The 25,871-nt window shown below is 42.9% G+C and overlaps 2 protein-coding genes across 5 annotated transcripts in view; both read left to right on the forward strand.

The window, feature by feature from the left end:
- The first annotated feature begins 71 nt into the window (after positions 1-71).
- On the forward strand, positions 72-13,490 carry GJA10 (gap junction protein alpha 10). 2 transcript variants are annotated; one of them, XR_004352532.1, is made up of 3 exons: positions 997-3,443; positions 9,587-11,279; positions 12,968-13,490. XR_004352532.1 is itself a non-coding variant. In XM_032651222.1 (2 exons), the coding sequence occupies exons 1-2, from the start codon at positions 2,004-2,006 to the stop codon at positions 9,623-9,625; spliced, it is 1,479 nt and encodes a 492-aa protein (XP_032507113.1). In that variant the 5' UTR covers positions 72-2,003; the 3' UTR covers positions 9,626-13,490. The 2 variants fall into 2 exon arrangements, 1 of the variants encoding a protein (XP_032507113.1); XM_032651222.1 differs by having other exon boundaries at positions 72-3,443; positions 9,587-13,490.
- Positions 13,491-18,837: 5,347 nt separating this feature from the next.
- Positions 18,838-25,871, forward strand: part of MDN1 (midasin AAA ATPase 1) — a 153,021-nt gene continuing 145,987 nt past the window's right edge. For all 3 annotated transcript variants that reach the window (XM_032650959.1, XM_032650961.1, XM_032650960.1), the window contains exon 1: positions 18,838-19,057. In XM_032650959.1, the coding sequence (XP_032506850.1) occupies positions 18,956-19,057 (102 nt within the window). In that variant the 5' untranslated portion in view covers positions 18,838-18,955. The remainder of the gene's footprint in view (positions 19,058-25,871) is intronic.

Raw genomic sequence — 25,871 nt, forward strand, 5'->3', positions numbered from 1 at the left:
GGGCACGAACCCGTGTCCCCTGCATCGGCAAGCGGACTCTCAACCACTGCGCCACCAGGGAAGCCCCAATCTGTAGACTTTTTTTCCCCTGTGCTATTTTTCAAGGTTTTGTCATTGGCTTACTTTTTCTTCTTGTCCCTAAGTGGTTTCTACCTATTCAATGATTATTCACAAATGTTTATTTATCTCTAATTTGTAACTTTTGTTGTTGTTGTCTTCTGGACATCTCCACTTTTGCCATTCAGTTTTGTTGAGTAAAATCTGTAAGTTTTTTCCAATTATAATTTCTGGCATTAATGGGCTTCAAAAGCCACCTTCTACTTCAAGATATAAAATATGTTTTTACATTTCACTTTAATACTTTTATAGTTTAGTTTTTACATTTAATACTTGTATCCCATCTGGAATTTATTTTTGTGTTTGGAGATAAGTAGGGAAAATATAACAGTTCCATGGTTTTTTCTCTTGTATTTTTGAGTTGATATTCATTTGTTTTTTTTCACTGTCCATTTTATACGTTACTGGCCATCCTTGGTGACTAAGTACTGTGAGGGCTGGACCAGGTATACATTGTTGAATTCCCTGGCATCTAGCACAATGCCTATGTGATAGTAACACTTTAGTAAACGTTGTTGAATGAATGAATTGTGGACGGAGAGAATTGTTTCGTTATCTGTTTTAACTTAATAACACTTATCCTGTTTTTTTTCTATGTCTTTGATACATGGAAGTCTTCCACGTCTTAGAAGCCTTTTTTTTTTTTTTTTTTTTTTTTTTTAGAAGCCTTTAAGCTCTCAAATATTTTAACCTCATTGAACCTTGAAAAACATTTGGTTTTTTCAGGGTAAGCCGAGTAACCTATTCATATCAGCTATGCCTTGATTCTTTCCCAGCACCCAAGCTTGCTAGAGAAGCAGTTTATATTTACTTTTCTTCTTTTTTTTGTTAGTTTGTTTTTGTTTGATTTGAATTTTATTTATTTTTTATACAGCAGGTCCTTATTAGTTACCTATTTTATACATATTAGTGTATATATGTCAATCCCAATCTCCCAGTTCATCCCACCACCACCACCACCACCACCCACTTTTCTTCTAAGTAAGCAGAGCTTCTGTGAAAACCTGCTGTTCCAGATGTGGCTTTGTAGATGTAATCATATGTCATTGCTGGTACTGTTTCTGAGCCTGCTTAATCTTTACTGCTACCCTGTGCCAGTTCCTGAGGGTTTATTTGGCTGAGTTCTGTTTTCTTTACTTGTACTTTCAGTCTTGCGGTGGGAACCATCGATGATACATAATGAGGATCTATTTTGTTTTTCTGTTGATGATTTTTCCAGTGATAGAGTCAAGGAACTGAGTTTTAAAAAGAGAAGACAATTCAATCCACTATTATTTATTGATACCTTAGTGTGCCAGACCAAAATGAAATAGAAAGTGTCCCTATCTGCAAAAAGAGTACCTTTTCAGGAAAGGTAATACAAGACAACTATCACAAAACTCATTTTAGGCACAGTACCAAGTGAGAGGTACAAACACTAGTGTTGTGTGAATTTAGGAATGGGAAAAATCACTCTGACTTGGGATGGCTGGGGAAAACTTCCTGGAGGAGTTGAGACTTATTTAAGATCATGTAGGATGTACGGTAAATATGGCTTCTCATATGTTAGAAAAATGAGCAAAATTGTGGGATGGAATGCATTGTACAAATATGATGGCCAATGAGTATACCAGAATGACAGTCAACTTTGTGTAGGAGAGAAGATGACAGGAAGGGAATTGGGTCAGATTGGGGAGGGTCGTTAGTGTTTTTCCCAAAACATACTCCTTAGAAATACCCTGTTTCAGCAAGCACAGGCCGTAAATATTAGAGCTGGAAAATCCTTTGTAGTTTTGTTGACAAGAAGAGAGGACCTGCTGTACTGATGAGCTCGTCTTTATATATTACATCCATGGATGCTGTTAACCTCAGTGTTCTCTGTATATTTCAGACATTAGTCCCTTGCCATGGGGGATTGGAATTTATTGGGTGGCATCCTAGAGGAAGCTCACTCCCACTCAACCATGGTGGGGAAAATCTGGCTGACCATCCTCTTCGTTTTCCGGATGCTGATACTAGGTGTAGCTGCTGAAGATGTCTGGGATGATGAACAGTCAGCATTTGCCTGCAACACCCAGCAGCCAGGTTGCAACACTATCTGTTACGATGATGCTTTCCCTATCTCTTTGGTCAGGTTCTGGGTTTTACAGATCATCTTTGTGTCTTCTCCCTCTCTGGTATATATGGGCCATGCACTTTATAGCCTCAGGGCCTTTGAAAAGGAGAGGCAGAGGAAAAAGTCACAGCTTAGAGCCCAGATGGAGAATCCAGAGCTTGAATTGGAGGAGCAGCAAAACATAAATAGAGAACTGAGGAAGTTGGAGGAGCAGAAGAAGATCCAAAAAGTCCCTCTGAAAGGATGTCTTCTGCGTACTTATGTCTTACACGTCCTGACCAGATCTGTGCTGGAAGTAGGGTTCATGATAGGCCAATATATGCTCTATGGGTTTCAAATGCATCCCCTTTACAAATGTACTCAACCTCCTTGCCCCAACACAGTGGATTGCTTTGTGTCCAGGCCCACAGAGAAGACCATTTTCATGCTCTTTATGCACAGCATTGCAGCCATCTCTTTGTTCCTCAACGTACTGGAAATATTTCATCTGGGGGTCAGGAAAATCATGAGAGCACTTTATGACAAATCCGGCAGTGAGGGCATTGAGGACGAAAGGGGACCTCCATTTCATTTGAAAAAATATTCAGCGGCCCAGCAGTGTATGAATTGCTCTCCTTTCCCTGAAGGAGTCTCTCTACTTCAAGCCAGCAATCAACAGCAAGTCTTCCGAGTCAATGTGCCGAATTCTAAAACCACGTGGCACATCCCACAGCCCAGGCAACTTGAGGTAGACCCTTGCTGTAGTAAGAAAGACTGGGCTAAGGCGGATCAGCACAGAGGACAGCTCCATGTCCACAGCCTGTGTCCCTGGGATGATGGTGCTAGAACTCAGCACTCGGCACAGCAACCAGACCGTTCTTCCTTTGGCTTGCAGACTACAATGCCCCAGTCCTGGCTGGGTACCACGATGGCTCCTAGACATTGTCCATCACGTACAACAGGACCCTGGGAACAGTCCCAGGACCTGCAACCCTCAGGGGAGCCTCTCACAGATTTACACAGTCACTGCAGACACAGCGATGGCAGCATGAGAGAGAGCAGAGTCCAGACAGACAGATCTTGCATGGGCAGTCGCGAGGCCAGCTTTCTGTCCAGATTGCTGTCTGAAAAGGGACAGCTGTCCAGTGACTCAGTAAGCTCCAGTTCTCAAAATAGCTTTTGCCTGGACTTTCCGCACCAGGAAAACAGCCCCTCACTTCTGCCTTCAGCCACTGGGCACAGAACATCAATGGTAAGTAAAGACAGACAGCCTGACTGATCATGGAACTTTCACAAGAGGTGTTCCACTTTGGTTACTTCTTAGCCTTCTGTGTTGAGAGAGAGGGAAAGGAGGAGAGAGAGGTTAATTTATGGAGAGTTAAATTCATTCATTTAACACATTTAGTTGAATTTAATTCGTAAAATAAACTTAGAAAACTTTTTATCAATTAGTCTTATAAGTGCTGGGTATATAAATGAATAAAATATCATGTGTACCATCAAAGGGCTCAGAGTCTGGATGGGAAATTAGGTAAACATATAAATGATCAAGTGTAAGGTGCCATGTTAGAGGGAGTGGTGTGCAAAGGAGGGAGAAGTCAATTCTTTCTGGATGGGTCAGGAAAAGCTTTATAGTTGAAGCTACTTTTGAACTGAGTCTTGAAAGATGTGGTGAGTTTCTCCAGACCTGGGAGGACTGGGGTACATGGAAGGAGGCTGTCCCAGTACAAGGAGAACACAGACAAAGGCTGAGAGGTGTGACATAGCAGGGCTGTCTGGGGAGCCACGTGTGTCTGGAGCACAGACTAGTAGGAGGGCTTCAGAGAGAGGGAAAGTTGGAGAAGGGGGCATGGAGGCCTTGCAGGGAGGCAGTGGAGAACCCATAGAGGATGTACAGCAGAGGAGTGACTGGATCAGAGGTGCACTTTAGACAGCTCTTTGTATCAGAGTGTGGAAAATGGATCAGAGGAGGGATCATTTGTAACCTTGAGTTGCCCTTGTCTCACTAAGGAAGGAGGGTGTGCTCCATTGTTTTAATAGCTCTGGCATTTAAAAGTCATATACAAATATTTGTTGTTATATTTCACAAAGACGAAGATCAATATTGTATTGATAATTCTGTTCTCTGAAAAGCCACTGTGGAATAAACATTCCCTGGCCACTGTAAGACATAATGGATATTTACTGTGGATTCTTCTCAATTCTGAAAAAAAAAGGGAGAGAATGACACACGTTTTACGTACTGCTCCTAACAACTTTTTTCCATTAAAAGGAAAAATCCCCCAAGTTAATAGGGGAACTTCCCAATTGAGTTCACTTGGTTGAACTCACACTCTTGCTTTTTCCTTTGCTTCATTCTTTGTGTTAATAATGATTGAATCCTTCTACCCTAGTTTCGTATCTCCCATGAGATATTTTGTTACTGCGCTAATGCCATACCTTGAGGAGGAATCATCATACCTAGATTTTTCCTAAAATGCTTTTTTTCAAACTTACACTCATTTCTTGTCAGTGACCAGCTGTCTTCTCAGGAGATTACGTGTAAGATTATTATATGGCTGCTTGGAACCCTATGCCAGACTATAGCAGGGTTCTCAACTCTGGCTTGAGTTAGAGTCATCTGGAGCTTTAAAAAAATCTCCATGCCCAGGACCTATCCACTTCCAATCAAACCAGAATCTCTGGAGATGGGATGGAGGATTGGTATTATTAAAATTCCCATGGCGATTGTAATGTACAGCCAGGGTTGAGATCCACTGTTTTATTTTATTTTATAATTTTTAAATTTTTTTACTTTTTGGACATGCCCTGCATCTTGAAGAATCATAGTTCCCTGACCAGAGATTGAACCTGGGCCACAGCAGTGAAAGTGCCAAGTCCTAACCACTGGACCACCAGGGAACTCCCGAGATCCACCATTTTAGAGTAACCTTGCCAGTGGCCACTGCTTCTTATCTGCATTTGTGAAGTCAGCATGACAATTTTCATCATTTTCTCTCTCCTGTACCTCACTCCATGTGAGAAGAGCCTTTGTATTAACAGAAAATTGAGGAAGAAAAAGCAGTGTTTAGTTGAAGCAGATTTTCTTAATCTCAGATTATCTTTTGGGAGAGACCAGCCTCGCTGAGGAGCTTGGAGAAAAGATGATGAAGGCGACAGACCCTCTTTCTTTTTCATCTTCCTCTTTCTTCCCTGTTTATGTTTCTAAGAATTATAAATAATGCCTTTGGCCACAGAGATTTCCTACTTATGGTCACTTTCCCCCAAGCCTCTTAGGGGGTTGACAGGCCACTTCACTCCCCAGATGGTGGAAGTCTTGGGGATTGAGGCCACAGCCGTCAGCTCCAGAGCACTGTAGCTGACACATCATACTTACTGCAAACAGAGGGATCTTTTCATTGGAAATTAGTGCAGCAAGCAAAGGATTGTTAGCATCCACTTTCAATACATGGACTGTAAACAGCTTCTTACACTGTATCAGGTCCCAGAGGGCCGAAGTTTTAGGGCTCAATCAGATGTATTCTGATTGCAGCCGTTGGTGTTTCAGAGTGAAATGACTTCTGGTAGGTACCACAGTTGCTTTGCCACTTGTTCCCCTTAGAGAGAACTGTCCTGCAACAGAAATCCATACTATTATAGGTCAGAAAAAACACCTGGAAGAGCTGTGATTTATACTCCAAGACATTTCCCTTGCCATCACCCAAACCCCGCAATTTTTTCAAGTCTAAGCTTGTTGATTACTAAATAAGTTTCTGTCAAGGTTGGTTCTTTGTGGAAAGACTTAATTGGGCATGGAGAGCAGACTTTTAGTCTGGCCGAGTGAGCATGGGGAAGAATGCTGGTTGAGTTTTAGGAACCCATGCTACCCTCTGTGATGAAGACTTTCCTCGTCGTTGAATGCCTTCACCTGTCAGAGACGCTGTGGAGTAGTAATCCTCATGCCCAATTCTACTTTAAATCACCAGGGAAGCTTTGAAAAATGCCCTAATAAGAATATCTGCAGATAGAGCCTGAGCACCAATACTATTTTTTAAATTTATTTATTATTTTTGGCTGCACTGGGTCTTCGTTGCTGCACGCAGGCTTTCTCTCTAGTTGTGGCAAGCGGGGGCTACTCTTCGTCGTGGTGCGAGGGCTTCTCATTGCGATGGCTTCTCTTGTTGTGGAGCACGGGCTCTAGAGCACGAGGGCTTCAGTAGATGCGGTGCATGGGCTCAGTAGTTGTGGCTCACGGGCTCTAGAGAGCAGGCTCAGTAGTTGTGGCACACGGGCTTAGTTGCTCCGCAGCCTGTGGGATCTTCCTGGACCAGGGCTCGAACCCGTTTCCCCTGCACTGGCAGGCAGATTCTTAACCACTGCACCACCAGGGAAGCCCCCAATACTACTTTTTAAAACTCCCAGGTGATTCCAATGTGCAACCAGAGCTCAGAACCACCACTGTAGAGGAGGAAGATTTTGGCATTAGGAAGAGGGTTGCCCTGCGACCTCTTCCAATCTTTTGTGACATTAAAGTGCTAACAAAGAGTGTTCTCCTGTAGCTCCACAGAGCTGAGGACCTTTGCACATACTGGTCCCTCTACCTGTGATGCCCCACCCACCCCAGGACCTTGGCATGGCTGATGGTGCCAGCTGTGCCAAGGTCCTGGGGAGCACTCTTGGGCCATGATCATGGAGGGGAGAGCTAGGAACGAGGTTAGAATGGGCAAGGGCTGATCTGTTGGGCATTATAGGCCATGGAAAGGAATTTGAGGTGGATGGTGCAGGAGTGGTGGTGGTCTGCTACATATATTTTTAAAATCACTGTTTCTGATGAGTCTCTTGTAGAGATGCTATGGTCTGAATGTTTGTTCCCCCCCCCAGATTCATATGTGAAACCTTAATCCCCAGTGTGATGGTATTTGGAAGTGGGGCCTTTTGGAGGTGATTAGGTCATGAGGGTGGAGTCCTTATGAATGGGATTAGTGCCCTTATAAAAGGGGCATCAGAGAGCTCCTTTTCCCATCCACCATGTGAGGACACAGTGAAAATATGACTGTCTGTGAACCAGGAACTGAGCTCTCACCAGACACTGAATTTGCCAGTGCATTTGTCTTGGAATTCCCAGCCTCCAGAAATATAAGCAATAAATTTGTGTTCTTTATAATCCACCCAGTCTATGGTATTTTTTTTTTTTTTTTTTTTTTTTTTTTTTTTTTTTTTTGCGGTACGCGGGCCTCTCACTGTTGTGGCCTCTCCCGTTGCGGAGCAACAGGCTCCGGACGCGCAGGCTCAGTGGCCATGGCTCACGGGCCCAGCCGCTCCGCGGCATGTGGGATCCTCCCACACCGGGGCACGAACCCGTGTCCCCTGCATCGGCAGGCGGACTCTCAACCACTGCGCCACCAGGGAAGCCCTATGGTATTTTTTTATAACAGCCCAAATAGACCAAGACAATGGGTAAGAGTGCAGTCAGAGAGACCAGCTAGGAGGCTTGCACAGTGTCCAGGTGAGAGGGGAGTGTGGCTCAGACCAGGGGTACCACTATTAATTGTTTGAAAGAAGAGTCTTTTTCTTATTTCTTGTTTTTCAAATTAAAGTCGTACATGCTCATTGAAAGACTTTCAAGCAGTGTAAAAGAACATAAGAGTAAAATGTGAACCTGACCATGTGAGGGTTCATCTCTCACTCTCACCTGGACTCAATTCCCACTTCCCTCACCAAAGACAATCACTGTGAACAGAATGGGGTGTGTTCCCCTACCTTCCTCACTGCATTCACAGTCTGTCTTTGAGGACAAATACATGTCCACACATATATTTTATTTTTTTCAAAAATATAAATGTGATCCTGCTGTAGAGATGTCTCTGCAATTTGCTTTTGCTTAATTAATGGTATGTCTCAGGGACTCTCCATATCAGTACCCATGGAGATGCCTCAGTTTTATATGCCTCACGCTTTTCCATGAAATTGATGAACCATAAGATACTTGATGGCCATTTAGCCATTCTAAGTTTTTTCTACCGCAGACAATGTTGCAGTGAATGTTTCATACATATATCTTTGATAGGTACCTAGAAGTGGAATTACTGGTTTTAATGGGCATGCACATTTTACATTTTGATAGATGCTGCCAATTTTTGCTCAGGAAGAGCTATACCAATTGATCCTCTTTACCAGTGCATTAAGCACTCTTTCCCCACACTCTTGCCAATATCAGACGTTATCTCCCCCCATCTCCAATTTGACAAACTAGAAATGTTTCATAACATTTCCCAACATTTCCAAAATGTTTGTCTTAATTTACATTTCCATGATTACTAGTAAGGTTGTTTATATGTTTATTAGCCATCTGTATTTCTACCATGAATTATCCTTGTCTGTTTTTCTGTTATTTGTTTTTCTTCTGATTTCTAGGAGCTCTTTTATGATATTGTATTAACTCCTTGTCTATATATGTATTGAAAGATATTCTCTCAGTCTGCTTACTTCTTATCCCTGTGTATGGTGTCTTTAAAATTTTAATATTACATTAAATCTAAAATCTCTGTGACTTCTAGGTTCTTTGCCTCATTTGGGAAGGTTTTTTTGACTCAACATTATTGACAGGGGTTATTAGATGGGTGTTTGAAGAGTTGATTGTTATAATTTATTGAACTTTTTAGCAGAGGAGCTTTACATAATATATCAATTACCAAAGAGTCTAAAGAAGAGGAGGAAAGACTCCCACTTTACTGAGTCCCTGATTGTGGTCTAGACACTGCCATGGGCTTCTTCACTGTGACTCTGTGATTATTCCCATTTAAGGATAAGGAAATAGATGACTTGTCCAAAGTCATGCAGTTAGGATGTGGTAAAGCACAGTCTTTGGGACATAGCAGGGACATGAATTAATATTTACTGAGTGAGTGGATGGGCTGGAATTGTATCCCAAGCTTGTCTGACTCGACCCAAGTCCTTCTCCCATATCCCATTGCTGCTTCCTGCTCTCCCTACACAAGGCAACCTAAGTGTAGCATATTTTTAAGATAGATTATTACAAAATGGAACATCCACATTTGGTTCAGTTTTCCCATTCTACATTACTGCAAAGTCAAAAATTCTGGTTAATTGTGGAGGGGACAAAGATGGAGCTTTGGAAAAGGTTGGCCTTTTAGTATTAGACCTGGATCTTGGACAAAACAACCACAACTGGATAATGAGGAGGAGATGGCAGGTGGGATTCAGATCTTCTGCCACAGCGCTGTTGGGGAACAGAACCTCTTACATGCACGTTCATCTCTGGGGCAAGGTCGGGGGATTGTCTTCTGTAGGAGGTTTTTGTTTGGATTTGGGATATTTGTGACACACAAAGAGTCTCAGGTGGGTAGGCAGGACTGGCTTTTACAAGCCCTTTGAGTCTATTTTGTTTTGTTTCAGAACATGCTTCTAGAACTTTCATCCGTTATGAAAAAATAATGCATCCTGGGACCAGAAAAAACAGACTCAGGAGCAGCTGGCATCTGCGAGATAAAAGTTGCATGTTTGTCAGCTCAAACTGCAGGAGGAACTCTGAGAACCATCCCCTCCAGAACCATGAATCAGGCAATGGCTGTGTATCTATCGGGGGCTCCCAGCTGGGCTCCCTGACTGCTGGGCTCAGCCTCTCACTGCTCCGCTTGGCCATGCTGCCTGAGGCTGATCCAATGCTCTCCACACACCAGGGAGGGCACTCTACCCCATCAGAGAAAATCTAGGGGCAAGAGCCGCCATCCGAGGGGAGGAGAAGTGGGATGTGCTACCATCCCTACCAGTAGCCGACTGCAACGGCAGCAGTTTGGACCCTTGAACGTGGTTCCAGAGCAGGCTGGGAGCTCTGCCTGCAGCCTGGGCTGAACACGCTTCCTGTCTGTACACCAGAGGCTGGAGGGAAGCTTTCTGTTTTCTTCCTCTCATCAGCTCATTTCTTGGGGATGAAGCAGCTGGATGTTCGTCCCTAGATGCCATTACATAAAATATTGATTACAGCACTGGCAAACACTCGCATCACATGACTTTATCCTTCTGCTGGGATCATGGTCAGTAGTGATGCCATGACTGTGGGCCAGCAGGTGCTGGGGAATCTCATTCCCAACTTCCAGGGGAGTGACTGAAGCCAGCACCACTTCCTCACCCTCCCCACCCTCCCAGTGGTCCCGAGCCATCCAGGAGAGGTGCATCAAAAAAGCACTGAACACTTCCTATAGAGCACAGAGGCATGGATGGCTGTGTGATGTCCACTAACTCTCCAGTCGGTGAGGCTGGTTGGCTGGTCATTACTGTCTGAGTTCTGAGAATCATGAAGGTGGACTCAGTTCCCATGGAAGGAGCCACTTAGCCCTGTCCTCTGTCCCGTGGCCAGACTCTCCTATCCCTGGCCACACACCTTGTAACAAAGGCTTCAAGTTATTGGGAGAATCAGTTTGTTCCAAAGACACAAAGGTCTGCATTATCTATATCCTGCTGAGATAAAATCCATACTCCTTAGCCTGGCACATAAAGCCTTCGTGGGCTGACTCCTGCCTCATGTTCATTCCCTACCTCCTGTGCCCTAACCCGGCTACACTATGAGTAAAGCAGATTGCCTTCCCATTGTGGGTGACCAGCAGCCAATCTGTTGAGGGCCTGCATAGAATAAAAAGGTGGAAGAAGAGTGAATTTGCTTTCTCCATTTGAGAAGTGGAGCCTAATTTCCAGCCCCTTCAATCTGGGCTGGCTTTAGTGACTTGCTTGACCATAGGATTCAAGGACAGTGATGTTCTAGGACTTCTAAGATCTTGCAGTTTCTATCCAGGCTTCTTCTTGGAGATCTCTCTCTCTCTCTTCTCAACCCCAAGTTGCCATGTAAGCATTCCAGCTTACAGTTCCAGTTGAGCCCAGCCTTCCAGCCATCCCTGCCAAGACACAAGACATGTGAGTGAACCCATCTTGAACCCTCCAGACCAGGCCATCTACTAACTCAATACCACTGAATGCCCTCAATCAACATCTCATGGAAGAGAAGAATTGCCATCCGAGCCCTGCCCAAATTCCTGAACTCCCCAACTGTGAAATATTATTAATGGTTGATGTTTTTAAGTCACTGTGTTTTAAGGTAATAATTTGTTACAAAGTTTTAGATTACTGGAACAGTAATGGTAATGACAGAACAAAATAATGCAGTTTTATTAAAATTGTTACATGAAATATGAGAATGGAAGGCCAAAGGAGGACTTTTTTTTTTTAGAAATTCATCTCAAGTAGTCATCACTTCACTACTCTTTTCATTCTTTTTTTTTTAATTAGTTTATTTTTGGCTGCGTTGGGTCTTTGTTGCTGTACACGGGCTTTCTCTAGTTGCAGCGAAGGGGCTACTCTTCGTTGCGGTGTGCAGCTTCTCATTGCAGTGGCTTCTCTTGTTGCAGAGCATGGGCTCTAGGCGCATGGGCTTCAGCAGTTGTGGCTCCCGGGCTCTAGAGTGCAGGCTCAGTAGTTGTGGCACACGAGCTTAGTTGCTCCACGGCATGTGGGATCTTCCCGGACCAGGGCTTGAACCCGTATCCCCTGCATTGGCAGGCGGATTCTTAAGCACTGAGCCACCGGGGAAGGCCTGGAGGACTTTAATGTTTGAGGAACTTAAATTAATAATCACTCCCATTTATAGAGTATAGTAATTAAATTCCCTTCAATATTTTAAACTCCATTTATAAATGTAATGCATTTGATCTGTTTTTTAAACACTTCATACTTGTAGGACAAACACAAAATCCCTGACAAGTAAAACATTCCTGAGTGTTACCGAGTCTAAGCCCATACTGCTCACCACACGACAGGCCAATAATTGAGAGATGAGTTGTTGGTACAAGGAATAACAACTTTATTCGGAAAGCCAACACACCGAGAAGAAGGTGGGCTCGTGCCCCAAAGAACCATCTTGCCTGAGTTAGAATTCAGGCTCCTTTTATACTAGAAGGGGAGGCAGTAAAGTCAAACATCTAGTTCCCATCAGCCTCAGGAGGGAATGTGTTAATTTCTTCCTCTCTGCAGTCATTCACAGGTGGGCCTGGTCAGGCTGTTTCCTGTGATGGAAACAAAGGTATTCTAGCTTAATGCTCATTACCTGGGAAGCAGGGTTCCCAGAGATGGGCCATTATGTATAATTTAAGCTTATAGGCAACAGCCCTTTAGTGATTAACTTGTAATAGAATACAAAAGGTTCTTCCTTATTACATCAGTACCTAAACATGTAGGAATCCTCAAGTTCTCCCAAACATTCTAATACTTTTAACAACATTAGTCAACTTCTCTTACTTTTCAACTTAAAATCAAAGGTCTGTGAATATGGTGAACTTATCTGCATTTCAAAGTAATATATCCACCTAGAACAGGAAAAAAAAAAAGATCTAATCCAGGGAAACTTGGAACACAGTACTTGGACTGTATATCTTTAGTTTAAAACAAAAAAGCAAAGAAACAAACAAAAAACAAATTTAAAAAACCTGCAAACAAATTGTAACCTCCATTTAGTAAGTTTGCTGTTTACAGTGGTATGAAGGTAGCAATTCTGAAATTATACTGTGTATATTGTAAAGCTGAGAAATGAAGAAAATATATTGATTATTGTGGGAAACAGTTCTCACTGTGGGAAAAGGCTGATACAAATATGGAAAGGAGGAAGACGAGGGGTCCTGTGTTTTGGGATTGGATTAGAGATATCAGTGTGAACTTATGATTTGAATATGTATGTCTATATACATGTGTATATTATACATATTCATATTTACTTTCTCTCTTCTCTGAAAGGGCCTAGAAGAAGTGACACACCAATAACAATGAGCACTCATACCATACAGATCTTGGTCTCTAAATACGATTCCTCAGTAAAAGGAACTCTTTAGAAATATGGATGATCCAGGAGTGGGGCAAGAGGGAAAAAAGATGATCCTGCAATACCTTGCTGTACCAGAAAGTAAAGAAGTGTTCACAGTATGATGGGGGGTATGTGCAAGAGCAACTGCTTATGGGTGAACCTGGATAATGGAACACTCTGAAATTGTTTGCAAAAAGTTATGAATTGGTACATTGTTCTGGGGAAAAAGTCCCTAGCTTTTAATAGGCTATTGAAATTGGCCATTGGGCATTACCTTCCTTATTGATGAATTAATTCTAAAGAAATGGCTCCCAGGTCCTTGAGGAAAAATTCCTCATTTGTGAAACTGGCAAGAAGCTTGTTTTAAAAGACTTACATATATTTGAAAAGGAGAATGAAAGAAATTCTGAAAGAAAAGGGAGGGGTGGGACTTCCCTGGCGGTCCAGTGGTTAAGACTCCGCACTTCCACTGCAGGAGGCATGGGTTTGATCCCTGGTCGGGGAACTAAGATCCCACAAGCCGCCCCACAGCCAAAAAAAAAAAAAAAAAAAAACGAAAAGGGAGGGGTGAATGGGGGGAGAGGAGGAGTTTCTCCGCTTATTTTTCAACAGGGAGAATAAGCCTCTTAATTTGCATTTGTTCCTACACAGTTTATGAGTAGATAGGGAAATCAGATAGTCTATCAGTTTCTAAACAAATATATTTATTTTATAATTCACATAAGTGATTTAATTAAGTAAATTGCTCCTAGTTTTCTCAGTCACCTAAATACCTGGAAGGATTGACTATTTATTAAATGCCTATTACATGTGGGACAAAGTAAGTTGAGATACAAAGATGAATAAGGCAGATCCTGTGTTCCGGAGTTTTTATTCACCCTGGGAGATAGGCACAGAATCAGAACTTTTAGAGAAAAACCAAGGCCTAGGAAGGTTAAGTCATTTAACCCAGATCACAGCGAGTTAATGGAAAGAAGTGCAACCTTAATGACTCAGGTCTTTAGATGCTGGTTCAGCACTCTCTGAACTTCACATAATACTTCTAATGATATCCTAATGAGGCGCCAGTAATTTTTTTCTTAACTTTTTAAAAAATTTATTTATTTTATTTATTTTTGGCTGAATTGGGTCTTTGTTGTTGCTGCGCGCAGGCTTTCTCGTTGTAGTGAGTGGGGGCTACTCTCTGTTGCGGTGCGTGGGCTTCTCACTGCGGTGGCTTCTCTTGTTGCGGAGCACGGGCTCTACGCATGTGCGCTTCAGCAGTTGTGGCTCCCGGGCTCTAGAGTGCAGGCTCAGTCATTGTGGCACACAGGCTTAGTTGCTCGGCGGCACGTGGGATCTTCCCGGACCAGGGCTTGAACCCGTGTCCCCTGCATTGGCAGGCGGATTCTTAACCACTGTACCACCAGGGAAGTCCTGGTAGTTCTATATTTAGTTTTTCAAGGAACCGCCATATTGTTCTCCATAGTGGCTGTATCAATTTACATTCCCACCAACAGTGTAGTTTTAGTAAGGTTTGTAATAGTTTCCTCTGATGCTGTCTCCGGGCTGATAGGGTCTAAAGTGTTATCCAGTGATTACCTTCTGTCTTTCCTGGTAGAGATAGAAGAGGGGACACTTTTATAAATTAATGGCAAATAGGGGGAGGGCAGAGAGCTTTTGTATAGGCATACCTTGTTTTATTGTGCTTCGCTTTATTGTATTTCACAGATGCTGTGATTTTTACAAATTAAAGGTTTGTGGCAACCCTGCATTGAACAAGTCTATGAGCACCATTTTTCCAACAGCATTTGCTCACTTAGTGTCCCTGCGTCACATTTTGGTAATTCTCGCAACATTTCAAACTATTTCATTATTACTATATTGTTACTATATTATGGATACCTGTGATCAGTGATCTTTGATGTTACTATTGCAAAAATATGACGACTTGCTGAAGGCTCAGATGATGGTTAGCAGTTTTTGGCAATAAAGTATTTTTAAATTAAGGTATGTAATTTTTTAAGATATGTTATTAATAGCACACTTAATAGACTATAGTATAGTGCAAACATACTTTTAAATGCACTGGGAAACCAAAAAAATTATGTGACTCACTTAATTTTGATATTTGCTTTATTGTGATCTGGAAGCAAACCTGCAGTGTCTCCAAGGTATGCCTGTATCTGTTTCTCTCAATTGCCTTCAGTTCAAGAAAGCTTATATACCTTTTAGACAAAGAAGCAATAAATTTGTGAAGAAATTACATGACAAAAGGGGTTTGGGCTAGGGGCAGTAAGTTATAGGAAAGAGACTAGGAGATATAGGGAAGATAAGGATTGTTTTAGTAAGTTTGTTTCTACAAACCCATTTGAATGTTGATTACCAGTGTCAGGTGACAATGATGTTCTTTTATTGCTGGTTCAGCGTGGGCACATTTCTCATGGGAAATTTGATGGCCTGTTTTTAGGTAGAAACATCTGCATCTGTTGTTTCCAGAGTACCTTTAGCTCAAAATAGTATGCCAAAGTGGCATATTTTGGGGTGGCATGTCTTGAAATCCTTCCTGCCAAAGTGGCATGTTTTGGGGGTGGCATATTCTGCTACCCCTTTGTACCTGAGTCCTATTGACATGACCCTAGTAGTCTTTTAAAAAATATATTATTTTACCTTTTATTATTGAAATTTCCAAACACATACAGTAATAGAGAGGCAAGTCTATGGACTCCCACTACCCCAACATCCAGTTTCAATAATTATCAATATATTGCCAGTCTTGTTTCATCGATACCTACACTTCTTATCCTTGTTGATTATCATTAGCATTACTTTTAGAGCTTTCTTGAGGCATAATTCACCCATTGGAAGTGTGCAATTCAACGATTTTAGTAAATTTATAGAGTTGTGCCACCATCACCACAATCCAATGTTAGACATTTCCATCACCCCAAAATGTTGCCTCTCAGCTGTTTGCAGTCAATCCTTCTTCCACTCCTATATCCAGGCAACCACTGACCTGATCTATCAGTTTAGTTACTTTAGAGCTGTTGATTTTCCCACTGCTGCCCAATAAAAGTCTTGGGATTTCTCTTAACAGTCATCCTGAGTATTCTTTTCACATTTTTCTTTCTTTGTTGAATCTCACTTCCTAGATCCCGTATCTTCCTCTTTCTTGGTTTATACCCTCATACAGAGGAGCACCTTTTTCAGCATATTCCTGAGAAAGGGTATATAGGGGAGGAAAAATAATTTTCCTTTATCCTTCTGTGTCCTTGGCTGAGAGCCCTGTAATGAAAGACAGATTAACAAGAGAAAAACAAACATGTTAATTAACATGTATACTTCAGGTATACATGGGAGATACCCAGGGAAAAAATTGAGTCACTCCACAAGTGTGGGTAATTTTTCATCTATTGTGCTATGAACTCTCAGGGAACCCTCTCAATTTTCTTGGAATTTTTAATTATCATTTATTTATTTATTTATTTTTGGCTGTGTTGGGTCTTCGTTGCTGTGCACGGGCTTTCTCTAGTTGCGGTGAGCAGGGGCTACTCTTCGTTGTGGTATGTGGGCTTCTCATTGCAGTGGTTTCTCTTGTTGCGGAGCACAGGCTCTAGGCACACAGGCTTCAGTAGCTGTGGCTCGCGGGATCTAGAGCCCAGGCTCAGTAGTTGTGGCGCACGGGCTTAGTTGCTCTGCGGCATGTGGGATCTTCCTGGACCAGGGCTCGAACCCGTGTCCCCTGCACTGGCAGGCGGATTCCCAACCACTGTGCCACCAGGGAAGTGCCTCTTCTTGGAAATTTAAAAATATTATTTATTTGGAAATGTATTCTGTCCCATTTTCATAGTTCACTTGTTCTGAAACTTCTGCTGAGTTTGAGTTCCCCAAGGAGCAAACATTCAAATCCTTGACAAAAATTCAAATTGAAATACATTTTTAAAAGGTTTAAACTTCCTTTGGAGGGCTACCCATGTCAGTAAAGAAATATCTACTCCCTTTTAAAACACTTTTTAGAGGTAGAATTTACAAAAGTGCACAAATCTTAAATGTACAGTTGATTTTTTTTCTCTTTTGTATCTACCAGAGTAACCACAACCCAGGGGAAGATAATGAAACATTTCCATCTCCCTAGGAGGTTCCCTTAGGCCCTTTGCAGGCAATACCCCCCAAAAGCAACCACTAGTCTGACTTTGTGATTATTTTGGCTTGTTTATGAACTTGACGTAAATGTACTGTTAATTTTTATGTACTCTTCTACTCCCCTCTTCACAGTGCCTAAAGACTATTCTATACCTTACATACTTTATTTCATTCCCATGTCAATGAAAATAATCAATAATCTGTAATAAGAATAGAAAAGAGTTTTATTTGAGCCAAACTAAGGACTAGCCTGGAAGCCAGCTTCCCAGATTACTCTGAGAAGCTGCTCCAGAGAAGCATGGTTTCCGGCACAGTTTTATATCTTGTCAGAACAAAGAACATTAAACAAGACAAGGTTACATTCCATCAAGGTTTTAAAAAACACACACACAGATCAGCAAGTACACAGCAAGCCAGCATGGCCTTGGCACCTGTAAAGGAAGTCTTATCATCAAAGGAGTACTAGCATTAGCATCCCAGGAAGAGAGACATTTAATCTTTATATTTAACATGGACATTCTTTACTTATGGTCAGTGTGCTCTTTTTTTTTTTTTTTTTTTTTTTTTTTGCGGTACGCGGGCCTCTCACTGTTGTGGCTCACTCCCGTTGTGGAGCACAGGCTCCAGACGCACAGGCTCAGTGGCCATGGCTCACGGGCCCAGCCACTCCGCGGCATGTGGGATCTTCCCAGACCGGGGCACGAACCCGTGTCCCCTGCATCGGCAGGCGGACTCTCAACCACTGCGCCACCAGGGAAGCCCCAGTGTGCTCTTTTAATAATTAGAGCAGATATACAATTTATGTCTGATAGGCCATAAACAGGCTATTTTAGTTAGCATAAAATTCAAGTTAACTCATGTATAAGCCAAGAATGACTTTCATATATGTCAATACGTGAAAATTTATTTTATCACCCATCTTAACATTTATATCCAATATTTATATTAAGAAAGCTGCAAGGGACTTCCCTGGTGGCGCAGTGGTTAAGAATCCGCCTGCCAATGCAGGGGACACGGGTTCGAGCCCTGGTCCGGGAAGATCCCACATGCCGCTGGAGCAACTAAGCCTTTGCACCACAACTACTGAGCCTGCTCTCTAGAGCCCACGAGCCACAGCTACTGAAGCCCGCGCGCCTAGAGCCCGTGCTCCGCAACGAGAGAGACCATCGTAATGAGAAGCCCGCGCACAGCAACGAGGACCCAACGCTGCCAAAAATTAAAAAAAAAAAAAAAAGAATGCTGCCAGGGCTATGCTTGTTACACTTGGGTGTGAATTTCCACAGGCCAGAGGTCTAAAAAGGGAATTGCTGGGTCAGAAGGGGCGAATCTGCTTTTCATTCCTATCTGATCTTTTCGCCTGTTGAGGCATTAGGAGGCAGGAGGATCCCACAGCCCTACAGGCTCCCTAGCTTCTCCCGCATGGCGGAATCTTCCGTCTCGCTATCCCACCACTCGTCGTCTCCGGACGTCCCATCACAGCGGTCTCTTCCCTCGGCTTTAAAAGCCATTTCTGCTCGGATTCCCCAGCGGGAGTTGACCGGATAGGGACGCCCGCGTTTCCGGTGCCCAGGGGGCGGGGTCTGCGTCGTAAGCCGGCGCCGTCGCAGGCTGGTGACGCAGTGCGCCGCGTGCTCCTCCCACGTGTGCTGCAGCTCTCAGCGTGTCCGTGGAGAAGCGGCGGTTGTTTTCTCTGGGGGCGTAGTTGGTGGCAGCTCCGGCGCGGGGACCTCAGCGGCTTGGGGGCTCTGAGCGCGAAGCAGGGAGCGTCGGTGGCCGTCTGGGGCTGAGGGCCCGCGGTCATGGAGCACCTCTTGCTGGAGGTGGCGGCCGCGCCTCTGCGGTTAATCGCTGCCAAGAACGAGAAGAGCCGCAGCGAGCTGGGCAGGTTCTTGGTCAAGCAGGTAAGAGAAGGAACGAGAGGGAAAGCGCCCGGCCGCCCCCGCCATCCCCTGGCGCGTGCCCCATGGCCCTGCGCGGAGACGCAGGGGACAGGAAAGCGGGTCTTGTCACTCTGGCCCGCTCCCCAGGGCTGGCCCGTGGCGGAGGCGTCCTCGCGCCTTTGAGGAGCCAGGAAGGAGCCTTTTGTTATTCTCGGGGGGAGAGCCTTGCCTTTCCCTCTCCACCGACTTACCCCCTTGCAGCGCCCTGACTGCGTGCGGCAGACGTGGCCTTCGGAGAGAAATGTGGGTGGTTTTTCTGTAACTGAGGTTGCGTGTCTGCCCTTTTGACATGTGTATTATCTAAGTGTGCCGAGTCTAGCTACCCCTGTTAGCTTGGGTGAATGTTTCCTGTCTGCCCAGTCCCAACTTTAAGGCCCAATGATAAGCATTGATTGTGTTCCTGCTCTGCCTAGCACACAGTGTGGCACTTTGAGGAGACATAAATTCGTTAAGGCCTCTGCCCACAGGGAATTGAGCGTCTATCTTTAGAGACCGTTCATAAACACAGAAAACAACTGATGGACAAAGCGAGACATTGAGTGCATAATTTCTAAGCCATGGAATTATGAATTGGTTTTCAGGGAAATGGGTGCTCTGGCCTTTTAAGAGCGATCTCTCGTTTACCACCAGCTGTCTTGAGTTTTTTCACTTGGCATTTTAACTTTGTGTTTTGTGCTCCCCCCCCCAATGTCTGTTAGCTTCTTTTTTTACATTAATTATTATTATTTTTTGGCTGCTTTGGGTCTTCGTTGCTGTGCGTGGGCTTTCTCTAGTTGCGGCGAGCGGGGGATATTCTTCGTTGCGGTGCGCGAGCTTCTTATTGTGGTGGCTTCTCGTTGCGGAGCACGGGCTCTAGGCACACGGGCTTTAGTAGTTGTGGCACGTGGGCTCAGTAGTTATGGTTCGCGGGCTCCAGAGCGCAGGCTCAGTAGTTGTGGCGCACGGGCTTAGTTGCTCCGCGGCATGTGGGATCTTCCTGGACCAGGGCTCAAACCCGTGTCCCTTGCATTGGCAGGCGGATTCTTAACCACTGCGCCACCAGGGAAGTCCTGTTAGCTTCTTGAGAGTAGAAAAAATTTTTTTTCGAATTCCAGTATGTAGACCGTATATATCCTATTGTTTAGGAAACAACAGCAGTATTTTGTGTCTGGAGTAGCTGAGAACTAACATGAGAGGCATTTCTGTTTGGTGACAACAAATGAACGTGTATAGCAAAGGGGAGGGAGCAGTGGAAGATATGCCTGGGGTTATCCGGCTTGTGATTCCCCCAGGGAAGGGAATCACTAACATAAATGGAGAGGTGTAGGAAAGAAAACAGATTTTTGGTGGGCTGGACTAAGGAAAGAGATGATCAGTTTGTATGAGACAGTGAGCTTGTGGTGACAGGCTCATGAATTATGTATTGTGGCTAGAAGTATTTTTCTGTAAGTGGGCTTGCATTTTAGAACAGAGGTTCTGCAGCTGGGGCTTATGGACCGTGGACAATAGGGGATTTATTTATGATTCTCCACTGTAATTGGATATAAAATTGGTGCTTATGTATTGGGAGTAAAATGAGAAAAGTGGTTTGTAGCCGTTTTTAAGAGAATCTGATATTTTGAAGTGTGAACCACTCAGGTAGATTCTGAGACTATATAATGATGCTAAGGAACTTAAAAGCTACTTGAAAGTTTAGTTGAATTAAGGAGATAGGGACACCTGTGCTTCCCCTTTCTTTGTCTCACCTTCTCTCTCAGATTTTATCCAATCTGAGAGATGTTTTTCAGGTGTGTTCCTTTCCATTTTCAGTAATAGTTTCAAGCCTTTCGTTCAGAGAAGAGTTGATTGTGTTGTCATTCTATTTTTCTTCTATTTTGGGAAGCAAAATAATTTTTACTGGAAAGCAAAGGTTTTTTTTGTTTTTTTTTTCCAAGCCGCGCAGCTTGTGGGATCTTAGTTCTCCAGCCAGGGATTGAACCCAGGCCCCCTCTGCAGTGAAAGCACGGAGTCCTAACGACTCTACTGCCAGGGAAGTCCCAGCAAAGTTTTTGAAACATTACTTCTCATGGAGTTTGGGATCTGAAGTAAGAATTTTTTAGGATTGTGCTTCCTTTTTTTTTTCTTTATCTCAGCTGGTGACACCACTGTCTCTCTATCCAGTCCCTTTTCACTCCTTTTCTGTCACATATAGCCAAGTCCTCCTGATTTTCCTTACTCAGTATTGGATCTGTTCCTTTCGCTTCCTCCCTACTATCTCTACCATCCTACAGTTCTGACTCTTAATTGCACCGTGGGGGTGTTCTTTCTACCACCGCCAAGCAAGTCTCAGACACCAGCTGGTGTCCTATAGTTAACTCAATTCTGACACCGTTTATCTGCAGGAAGCATCATATTCTTCAGGGTAAAGGCTCAGCCCTAAAAGACTTCTCCCACCTGCAACATACACACCGGTTGTCACCTGTGCTTCTGATCAACTGGCTGTAAATTGGAGGTTCCAATGACCTCTTCCTTGGGTTTGATTAATTTGCTAGAGTGGCTCACAGAACTCAGAGAAATGTTTTACTTATTAGGACAACCAACCCTGAAGCTCTCTGAACCATGTTCTTTTGGGTTTTTATGGAGGCTTCCTTACATTGGCACAGTTGATTAAATCTCTGGCCGTTGGTGATTGAACTCTCCATCTTTAGCCCCTCTGCCCTCCTGGGAGGGCACAGAACTGAAAGTTCCCATACTCTAATCACATGATTGGTTCTCCTGGCAACCAGCTCCCATCTTAGCGGCTTTCCACAATTCACTGCATTAACATAACAAGACACCTTTATCTCTCTCTCTCTCTCATCACAGGAAGTTCCAGGGGTTTTAGGAACTCGGCCAGGAATAGGGTCGAAGACCCGATTTGTATTTCTTATAAATCACAGAGTCACACCTTACCTCTTTGATCACTGTTTATGTTGAGGAAGAGCACAGTGCTTAAGAGCATGCGTGGGTACTGGGGCTGAAGTACGGCTGAAGATCAAATCCATTCTCTCTCTCTTTTTCTTGTTTTGTTTTGTTTTGTTTTGTTTTTTGGCCGCTCGGTTTGCGGGACCTTAGTTCCCTGACCAGGGATCGAACCTGCACTGCCTGCAGTGGAAGTTTGGAGTCTTAACCACTGGACCGCCAGGGAAGTCCCTCTGTTCTCTTATTTAACTGCCTTTGGGTCCTCCCACAAGTTGCTCAACTCTCCTGAGTCTCAGTTTCTTGATATGATATGTATTACATATGGTAGCCGCTAAATAGTTACAGAGAGTAGTTAAAAGCAGGGACTCTGGAGCCAGATTCTGTGACATGGATTCCTGTTTCTGCTCCTAGCTTTGTGACCTTACCCCTTTTTTATTTTTCAGTTTCCTTATCTGTAAAATGGGGATAATTTTACCTACTTATGTGTTGCTATGAGGATTAGATGCCTAGAATATAGTAAGTGTTGTCTATAAAACGGGTTGCTGTTATTATTGCTACAAATAAGATTGTTGTGAGATCTAGATAATGCATTTGAGGAGTTTACCACAGTGCCTGACCCATAGTAAGTAATCAATACATATGAGCTATAATTATAATTTTTTAAAGACAGCTTTGGCATGTAATTCACATACCATATAATTCATCCATTTAAGTGTACAGTTCAGTGGTTTTCGCTCTGTTCACACATATATGCAGCTGTCACCACAGTCCATTTTGGAACACTTGTTACTTCAAAAAGAAGGCCCTGTTCCCTTTAGCTATTATCTCCCATCCGTATTCTGGTCACTTAATATAAATTATCATTAATAAGACAAATCTGAATCTATTGCCATTCTGCCTAAGAGCTCCCCACTATCTCCAGAATCAAAATCCAAGCTTTCTAAAATGGTATATGAAATACTGCTTTTTTTTAATTTTTAAAGAAACTATTTTCTGTCCATCATATTTCCATTTTCTTTTTGAAAATTTTTTTTTTCTTACCCTGTCTGGTTCTCAACTGGGGGCAATTTTGCTTTCTAGAGCAAATCTAGAGATGTTTTTTGGTTGTCACAACTTGTGATGGGGGTGTGCTGTAGGCATCTAGAGTGTAGAGGCCTGGGATGCTGCTGAACACCTTCTAGTGCACAGGGTAGCCTTCACAACAAGGAAATTATCTAGCCCCAAATGTCAGTAGTGCAAAATTAAGAAAGAAACTCTAAATATATGTATACCGAATAACAGAATGTCAAAATGCATGAATCAAAAAGTGACAGAAAAGGAAAAATAGAGAAACTCAAAATTATAATTGGAGACTTTTAACACTCTAGCCTTGGTCACTGATAGTACAAATACAGAAGATCGGTAAGGATATAGAAGGCTTGAACACCATCAACAAACCTGACCTAACTGGCATTTATAGAATGCTGTGTCCAGTAATTGCAGAATACATACTCTGCACATCTGGAATGTTCACCAAGATAGATCATAAGATGGGCCATTAAACAAGTCTCAACAAATTTAGGAGAGTTGAAATCATACAAGGCATATTCAGTTACCCCAATGAGATTAAATTAGGGGGGAAAACCCTCAAAATGATGCTGGGAAAAATCCCTAAATGTTAGAGATTAAATAAGAAGATTAAAAGAAACTGATGGCTAAAGAAGAAATCACTGGGAGAATCAGAAAATATTTTAAACTGTATGATAGCTTAAACAGTTTGTGGGTCGCAGACAACAACAATTAGAAGGAAATTCATAACATTTAGAGGGAAATTTATAACATTAAGTTCTTACATTTGGAAAAAATGGTTTGAAATTTGTGATATTTCTTAAGCTTCCACCTTAGGAAATTAGGAAAAGAAGAGCAAATTAAACGCAAAATAAATAGAAGGAAGAAAATAATAAAGATAACAGTGGAAACGAATGAAATAGAAAATGGACAAACAATATAGCAAACCAGTAAAACCAGAAGTTGATTCTTTGAAAAGATTGACCAAGAATAAAAGGGAAAAATCCAAGCTATTAGGAATGAAAGAAGGCCACCATTACAGAGTTTGAAAAGAATAAAAAAATAAGTAACTAATATGAAAAATTTTATGCCAATAAATTAGACAATTTAGATGACAGGAGCATTCATAGAATATAAATTACCAAAGTTCACTCAAGAAATAGACAAAAACAAGATAGGAATAGAGCAAAACTTCCTCAAGCTGTTATAGAGGATCTACAAACACCATCATAGTTAATAAAGGAGCAACCCGATTTAAAAACGGGTAAAAGATTTGAATAAATACGTCACAAAAGAAGATAAATGAATGGCTATTAAATACTTCATACCATATACCACTCCACCTCCGCTAGAATGGCTAAAATTAAGACCGATAATACTATGTGTTGGTGAAGTTATGTAGCAGCTGAAGCGCTCAGATATTGCTGGTGGGGATGTGAAATGGTGCAGATACTCTGGAAGACAACTTCTGTTAAACATTGAAAAATTTCTTAAAATTTATTTGTTATATTTATTTATTTTTGGTTGCATTGGGTCTTTGTTGCTGTGCGCGGGCTTTCTCTAGTTGCGGCGAGCGGGAGCTACTCTTCCTTGTGGTGCATGGGCTTCTCATTGAGGTGGCTTCTCTTCTAGGCGTGTGGGGTTCAGTAGTTGTGGCATGCGGGCTCAGTAGTTGTGGCTCGCGAGCTCTAAAGGGCAGGCTCAGTAGTTGTGGTGCATGGGCTTAGTTGCTCCATGGCATGCGGGATATGCCCAGACAAGGGCTTGAAATTGTGTCCCCTGCATTGGCAGGAGGATTCTTAACCACTGCGCCACCAGGGAAGCCCTAAAAATTTTTTTTCTTAAGTTAAAAATAAAAGTTTAGGGAAGAACCTAGGGATAAGACAGGAATAGAGGCGCAGACCTACTGGAGAACGGACTTGAGGATATGGGGAGGGGGAAGGGTGAGTTTTGACAGGGCGAGAGAGAGTCATGGACATATACACACTAACAAACGTAGTAAGGTAGATAGCTAGGGGGAAGCAGCCGCAAGGCACAGGGATTTTAGCTCGGGGCTTTGGGACAGCCTGGAGGGGTGGGATGGGGAGAGTGGGAGGGAGGGAGATGCAAGAGGGAAGACACATGGGAGCATATGTATAGCTGATTCACTTTGTTATAAAGCAGAAACTAACACACCATTGTAAAGCAATTATACCCCAATAAAGATGTTAAAAAAAAAAAAAAAAAGTTTAGGGAATTCCGTGGTGGTCCAGTGGTTAGGACTCTGCTTTCACTGCCGAGGGCCCGGGTTGATCGCTCATTGGGTAACTAGGATCCTGCAAGCCATGCGGCGGGATGGCCAAAGTGTATTATCAAGTTGAGCATACAGTTATTGTGTGACCCAGCAATCTCACTCTTTGGTAATAAAAAGATTAAGAGGAACGAAAATATGGGTGGTGGAGAAATTGGGAACTTGGGATTAACAGATACACACTACTATATATAAAATAGATAAATAACAAGGACCTACCCTATAGCACAGAGAACTATATTCAATATGTTGTAATAAACCTATAGTGGAAAAGAATCTGAAAAAGAATATATACATATGTATGTATATATATGTATAACTGAGCCACTTTGCTGTACACTTGAAACATTGTAAATCAACTATACTTTGCTAAAAAAAAAAAAAAAAAGTAATGAAGGATTTCCCTGGTGGTCCAGTGGTTAAGACTCCGTGCTTCCATTGGAGGGGCCTCGGGTTAGATCCCTGGTCAGGGAACTAAGATCCCACACGCTGTGCAGTGTGGCCAAAAACCAAAAAAAG

Source organism: Phocoena sinus, chromosome 12, assembly GCF_008692025.1.
Source record: "Phocoena sinus isolate mPhoSin1 chromosome 12, mPhoSin1.pri, whole genome shotgun sequence".
NCBI lineage: Eukaryota > Metazoa > Chordata > Mammalia > Artiodactyla > Phocoenidae > Phocoena > Phocoena sinus.

Excerpts from the sequence above, each read along its gene's own strand:
- GJA10 (XM_032651222.1), top strand. The coding sequence starts at position 2,004 with ATGGGGGATTGGAATTTATTGGGTGGCATCCTAGAGGAAGCTCACTCC. Across the intron at positions 3,444-9,586 it reads CTGGGCACAGAACATCAATG|AACATGCTTCTAGAACTTTC; the intron begins GTAAGTAAAGAC and ends GTTTTGTTTCAG.